The sequence below is a fragment of the Priapulus caudatus genome, unplaced genomic scaffold, assembly GCF_000485595.1.
Source record: "Priapulus caudatus unplaced genomic scaffold, Priapulus_caudatus-5.0.1 Scaffold51, whole genome shotgun sequence".
In the NCBI taxonomy this organism is placed as follows: Eukaryota; Metazoa; Priapulida; class Priapulimorpha; order Priapulimorphida; family Priapulidae; genus Priapulus; species Priapulus caudatus.
This window is the reverse complement of record NW_014577112.1, coordinates 127159-133875: the sequence shown is the minus strand read 5'-3', so window position 1 is coordinate 133875 and position 6717 is coordinate 127159. Positions and strand designations below refer to the sequence as shown.

The following is a 6717-nucleotide window of genomic DNA, read 5'->3' as shown; positions in this document are numbered from 1 at the left end:
AAAGAGTTTTGCTGTCGCTCTCTAATAGTCCAGCAATGCCAACCCTCTACATTTTAGTAGTGATTAGTACCACGCTCCCCCCTCATACTTCAATCAATGCCGCCCCTGCCAGCAGGCACGTACGCAGCGTCGATGTGCACAGCCATACACACGTGCCTCGTGGGCCGCTTTCTCAAACCCCCTGAGCTTCCAGGGCCCTTACGCGGGCCCAAGATCCCAGCCGCAAGAGACTTCGCGTATAAACAATCGATCCTCCTCGCTCATACAGGCAGACACTCCACTATTTGCGCTAGCCGTAATAGTTCTGTGTTTAGCTGAACCTGTGATGTATTCACTATTCAAGGTACATTTGTGGTTGTGACTTGTGTGTGCGTGCGTGCGTGCGTGCGTGTGACGTGTGTGTGGTGTGTGCGCGCTCCCGCGAGTGTGTATTAGCTACTGTGCTTGTGTGTACATTTGAGGAAACAGCCCTGGAAAATGAAAAAGTAGCCCCCGAAATTTTGGGGGGGTTTGCAAAAAGAACCCCGGAAAAAAAAATACATTTTTTCACTGTCTTCACGTTTCTGACATGCAACCAAGTGGCTTAGCATTCAGTACCTACCTCAGGAGCCATGAGATTTCGATTACCACCAACACAGACACGCTCAGCCATCCAGCATGAACACCCAAAATCACCAATCGCCAGCTGTGGACACGAATCTGAAAATAAACACAATCCACCCTACAATCGCATTTTGGAAAGGTTTTATTATGCCACATGACAATGAAAGGTTAAATTCACTGGGGCGTGGTACCCCCTTCATGCCTCGTGTATTGAAAACCAGCACAGCAACTATTTTTTGCCATCTGCTGTCATACGATCAAGCATTTTTTCAAAATCCTTTGCATGTAATAAATTTAGCTCAGGTTGGCATAAAATTAAGTTAGTATAATGATCGTGAGAAAATATTATGTTTCTGACAACACTTTTTCCACATATTCAATTATACACTGTAAGTATTATCGTTAATTTTCTCATAGTTACAACATTTTTCATGGATTGACGATTATGCTGACAACAGGCGCAAGAGCGGCAGCGGGAAAGGGGGAGCGGAGAGACAGGAATTTCCCCGAGTAGCTACTTACGTCCACTGGAGCATTCCAGTAGAATGTTGTCAGCTTTGAGATCGCCGTGAGCAAGGCCGTGATGCCATAGATGTGTCACGCCTTCTAGGAGCTGAGCGAACAGCATCAGCCGCACGGTCGGGCTGGCATCATTCTCTGTGAGGTACTGAGTCAGCGTCAGTGTGTACCTGAAAGCAAGCAGCAGAATCGGTTGCCAAACCTGACAGGTAATGACAGCTGTATGTACTGTAACCAGGCCCATAGCCAGCTTTATATTGGGGGGGGGTTCGTTTTTAAATGTTGGCAATTTTCTCGGGTGCGAAGCGACCGAGCGAGGGAGCATAGCGACCGAGCAGGGGGAGGGTGTGGAGATTTTGCAATTATTACACTAAAATGGAGCGATCTGGTGCATACCCGAGGTGAAATTCTTGCAAATATTTTTTTTGGCTCGGGGGGGGGGGTTCGTGCAAACCCCCCACTGGCTACGGGCCTGCTGTAACGTAGTACGCCGTGGAGCTTTATTGCATAACATATCACAGGTTAGTAGATAATATACGAGTTGAAAACAACGTAACAAACCAAAACATTAAGAAATTGATAGCAATTAAGCTTACGACCTATTGATATTACATATTGTATATGACATTATTGATGTTAATATCGTGATTGATTGATGTTCATAATAGAGGATGGGGGTAATAAATTCTCTGCTTATTTGTTTGCCCCACCCCTCTCTGTCTCTCTTTCTCTTTCTCTCTCTTTCACTCTTACCCCCCCCCCCCATCTCTCCTCTCCTTCTCGTGTGTATGCTAATTCTTCTTCCAACTCTACCTCTTCATGACGAGAAAGATGGTGGAGTTGTGGCCGAGTCCGGTCAGGGGGTTGAGGCTGGGTGGCAGGGCCTCAGGGTACTCCTGCACAGCCGTCGGCAATAGTTCAAGGGGCCAGCTTCCGTATATCACGTGCGGCATGTCGACGATGTTAACGTGAGGTTGGAGCCGCTTCATTCTCACCTTATTCCTTAGGAAATGCAGAAACATGATGAATGAAGACGGCGATGTTACCTGTCCAGGGGTAGAAATTAACTTTTGAACACGGGAGTCCAACGGACTCCCTACCCTCAAAAAGAGGGAGTCCGCAGCAAAATGAGGGAGTCCGCAGTCTGAGGTTCAAAATTAAAGATATTAACAATAACGCATGTGCTTATTTTTAAGATTCATGCGGTTGCACGTCCGCCTAATTTTCTTTGGACATTAGCTGAAAAAATACGGTAATTCCGTGAGGCCGTGCTCCGGAACGAAGTAGTTAGTGTATATGGCAGAAGTTTCAGGGAGTCACACGGACTCCTGCATATGTCAAATGAGGGAGTCCGACAGTAAATCAGGGAGTATTTGACTCCGGACTCCCGTTAATTTCGCACCCTGCCTGTCTTAATCGCAGGTTCTCATGCTCACTTGCTTAATAACTTTAAGACGAGACATATACAGCACATAGCATACTTACTGCTCAGCAGAAAATAGTAACAAACATGAGAGATACCCGTTCTGCCATGGATCCATGTGGTTGAAGCAACTGGATGCCTTGGCAGGCACCGCTTCCTGTAACAGGCACTGCAGCTGAGTGGTCTGTGGTGTGCGATCGTAGGGGTCATGGTCATAGTTGAATACGACCTTGATGGCCAAATTATAGCCCCCATTTCTGTCGTCTCTAAACTCATGATTGGAAACAGAGCCACAGGGTGCACCATCTGCTAAATACAGAAAATAGTTGTTGTTTGTTTGATCATTTTTGTTGGTTTCATATTTATTAGATCAACAATTCTCACACACTAGAACCGTCCATATGTGTACCTCGAGACTCTTTACCGAGACTTGGGCGTCACTCTAGGGTTATGTGAAATGGTGAGTTAGCAAAAGTTATCCCAGGGAGTTCTTTCTGAGCAGATTTGCACTTCGCTACAGTTAAGCCTTTCTATATTATGTAAGAGCGGGTTTACTTATAGCTGTACAACCTGATAGATGTACTTCTTCTTCTTCAATAGAGTCATCTTCTTTCGTGCTAATGGCTAGTGCAGATGAAGGAGTGACACTCTCCTGACCCTCCACAGCTCTGAGGTCCTCTACATCGATATCAGATCCCAAGTAGTCAGCCTCCAGATTCTCACTCTCCTCCTCCTCATCATTGCTGCAATTGCTGTCTGCTCCTATGCCGCTGTCACTGTAGCAAAACTGCGAAGCAGAGCATTCCTAGTTAATGCTTGTAGGTGCTTACCCAACTGCATACAGCACAAGGATAACGTGAAACTAAAATAACATCCAGACTAAAATAAACGTGTGCCAGAAATAAGTGCTGTTAGCGTTGTCCAGCATAGGCCATCCGCATAGCATCAATATAATAGGGTGGGCTGGTGCTGCACAAACCATAGTTATATAATTCATGTGGTATGCCAGCATAGCAAGCCATTTGCCATAATGTGATTGCTTCACTTTGGCCAATTATTAAACCACGTTAATGCCTGACTTCACAAGTGCCATGAAACTTTGTCCAATATATTATGTTTAAATAGCAAGCAACTGTATTACATAGAGATCCACCACACAGGATTTACCTCACTTTTCAGCTTTGCTCCATATACAGCACCATTGCAGCCTTTACCAATGAACTGACCAAAATCATATTCAGCCAGGCAACTTCCAATATTATTCAAACCAGCATCGCTGGTGCCAAATGATGGATATCGGGCTGAAAATCTTGTCTGAAAATAACATAGCGAAATAAATCATTTGAATACATACTATCAGGGGTTAATAATGACAAATAATGTCATGATTAACCCCTTGATACTATTTGTCTCATATTTACTGACTCATAAATATTGTTATACAAGTATATGATATGATAAGTTGATATATTTACACTTTAGCAATACTATTTTTATTATTAAATTATTATTAATCTTCATTGCATGTTTTCAAATACAAATACATGTACTGAAGACAGTCCTTTTCATGGAGATAAAATCTGATAGATGCAATAGTGTTGGGCAGTTAAAATAATGACATGAAGGGGCAAAAATATATATATATATACAAAAAGTACTTTCTGCACAAGTACTAGTAAAGTGGTAGCAAGTATGTGTGGCCGGCAAGATTGAAAGTAGAAGACCAAGAGGGAGACTACGGCGCAAGTATATGGACAGTCCAGTGTGGACTGTTGGAGGGGGGACGTACTGCTGCTGGTCTCTTACAGATGACAAACAATAGAACACAGTGGCGATCTGTGGTAGCCAACGTTCAAATGGATATGGCACCCCGATGATGATTGTTACTATATAAAAATAAATATAGGCGATGTCTAGGCTTGCTAAAACATGCTAGGTCACAATACATACACTCCAAAGCTATGTCATAACTGTATGTTTAATGCATGTTTTACCATACACTGTTCGTTATTACCATTTAATATAGTGACATATATGTACCTTATATTTATAATTATATATTACTTTAATAATGAAGTGGGAACGGTTGTCAGTGTTGTCCTCATCTTCGAGTTCGTCATCTTGCGAAACTGTCGCAAGGCCGAAGGCTATGAATCCCAGAGTGGCACCGGCATTCTTAACGGAACGTGACTTGAAATTCAACGCCGCATCACGTCGTATGCGTGCAGCCTGGGTGTCGCGCGCCCAGCCCGACACTCGCTGGGTTATCTGCCTAGCAGCGGGTGCGTGCTGGTGGTAGCGCACAGACTGGTTACAACGACCGAAGCTCTTCAACCGCTGCGCCTGCTGCTTTTCGTACCGACTGGCAATCAGATCCTTGCATTTCTTCAACGGAGTGAACTGCTGCTTGCCGTTGGCGTTGCCAATTACGAACGACTGCAACTTAGTTGGCATATGAAGCAGCTTCACAGCCGATTTCAGTATCTCACCAAACGGCATGACGTTGTAGTATGCTCTAGACTAAGGGGGCCTATTGTCTTAATACCACTGAATTTGATTTGTTTTCATCTGGGCCTAAACCGACCAGGCTCTCCGACTAGTTACACGGCGGAGGAACGGCGGAGCCTCTCGCCACGTAGTGTTTAAAAGCGAGATGGGAACTTGTGGCTAATCTGGGCCTATAGAGTAGACGACAGATCACCTACAGTACACACGGCTACAGTTACACCCTCACATACCTGAGTAGTGAGCGCGGGTAGGCCCGGCCTACATCTATCTTGCTGTCTGCACTTGATTCTTTAAATATCAGTAATGATCAACAAACATGATATTATGACATGGCTACCACAAACGACAATCAAAACGCAGAGCAGCGAGCACGTATATCACATGATCATCATATGCTGGTCAAAACAAGTCTGACGTCAGAGCGCGGGGAACGTTTGCCAACTTAGCCGTAGACTGGTACTCGCTCCCACCTCGATTACTCGATGGGAGGTGGACCTAAGCCGAGAGGTGAGACTGGGTACCAGTCTAACTCAGCCGATGGAAGCGTTTACCTAGACTTGTACCCGGTCGACAGTTCCTCACGCTACACTAACGCGTCAGTCAACTACGCGTCAATGTAGCGAAGGATACTTGCCGGAGTAAAGGTGGCGAACGGGTACTAGTCTAGCGTTTGCCTCGGTGTGTCATAAAATAAATATTCTGCAGTAATGTTGCAGCGCAAATGCAAACACTTGAGGTAAAAAGTATATATAATATATTATGGCTATATATGTTATTGTTAGTCTATGTGTGAACACAGACTACAGCTTACAAAATATTTTTTTTTGGTCTATGCACTGAGCTGTATAATATATGCTGACAACAGAGGTAAAATATCCTGAAGAATAAACACGCTGTTACACTGCACCGGACGCAACAGTGGAGAAACGGAAGCACATGTCGTACGAATCTGACGTCGTCAGACGTGAATCTGGTACGAACGGGACGCGAACGCTTTGGAGTATTAGGTGTATGTAGGAATAGCAAATATATAGAGAGCCCAGCTAGTGTATTAATCTATTGTTTCTATAGTTGTTGGTTAGCCCGACGAACGAGCTAACATTAACAGTTGTCTGTCTTTTTCAGTCATGTACAATAAATGAATAATGTAACCCAACAAGAGTAGGGTTGTTGTGCCCAAACTTGGAATCTTGCACAAACTTGTTGGGTTGCACAAACATCCGCAGTTTGGGCAACCAATCTTGAGATTGGGCAAACACTGAAACAGAGGTAAACAGAGCTTGCACAAACATATGATTATTAGGATTTCAAATGTTATATCATAACTATAAGGTCGTATACCTTCTTTCCTCAATGTGTTTCACTGATTGGCACCTTGGTGCAAATACACTTTATGACGTCCAGTATGGCGGCGCAGTATGGGGGCGCCGGTGCAAATACACTTTATGACGTCCAGTATGGCGGCGCAGTATGGGGGCGCCTAACCCTAACCCTAACCCTAATTCTAACCCTAACCCTAACAACTGTTATTGTTAGGGTTAGGGTTAGGTTTAGGGTTAGGGTTAGAATTAGGGTTAGGGTTAGGGTTAGGTGCCCCCATACTGCGCCGCCATACTGGACGTCATAAAGTGTATTTGCACCAAGGTGACAATCAGAGAAACACA

At 44.4% G+C, this 6717-nt stretch overlaps 2 protein-coding genes across 5 annotated transcripts in view; one reads left to right on the top strand and one right to left on the bottom strand.

The window, feature by feature from the left end:
• The window catches only part of LOC106820883 (serine/threonine-protein kinase PINK1, mitochondrial-like), a 17609-nt gene extending 11949 nt beyond the window's left edge, over positions 1 to 5660 (bottom strand). Inside the window, exons 1-7 of one of the 2 annotated variants that reach the window (XM_014825474.1) lie at positions 4610 to 5660; positions 3713 to 3859; positions 3116 to 3332; positions 2644 to 2854; positions 1936 to 2124; positions 1126 to 1292; positions 602 to 699 (exon numbers count right to left, since the gene is read on the bottom strand). In XM_014825474.1, the coding sequence (XP_014680960.1) occupies positions 602 to 699; positions 1126 to 1292; positions 1936 to 2124; positions 2644 to 2854; positions 3116 to 3332; positions 3713 to 3859; positions 4610 to 5044 (1464 nt within the window). In that variant the 5' untranslated portion in view covers positions 5045 to 5660. The remainder of the gene's footprint in view (positions 1 to 601; positions 700 to 1125; positions 1293 to 1935; positions 2125 to 2643; positions 2855 to 3115; positions 3333 to 3712; positions 3860 to 4609) is intronic. The other variant, XM_014825475.1, reaches the window with a different exon arrangement.
• Positions 5661 to 5956: 296 nt separating this feature from the next.
• Positions 5957 to 6717, top strand: part of LOC106820900 (putative ATP-dependent RNA helicase DHX33) — a 13011-nt gene continuing 12250 nt past the window's right edge. The window contains exon 1 of one of the 3 annotated variants that reach the window (XM_014825496.1): positions 5957 to 6026. The gene's annotated coding sequence lies outside the window, so the exon portion shown is untranslated. Of the gene's footprint in view, positions 6063 to 6717 lie in introns of all 3 variants that reach the window. The other 2 variants (XM_014825500.1, XM_014825499.1) reach the window with 2 other exon arrangements.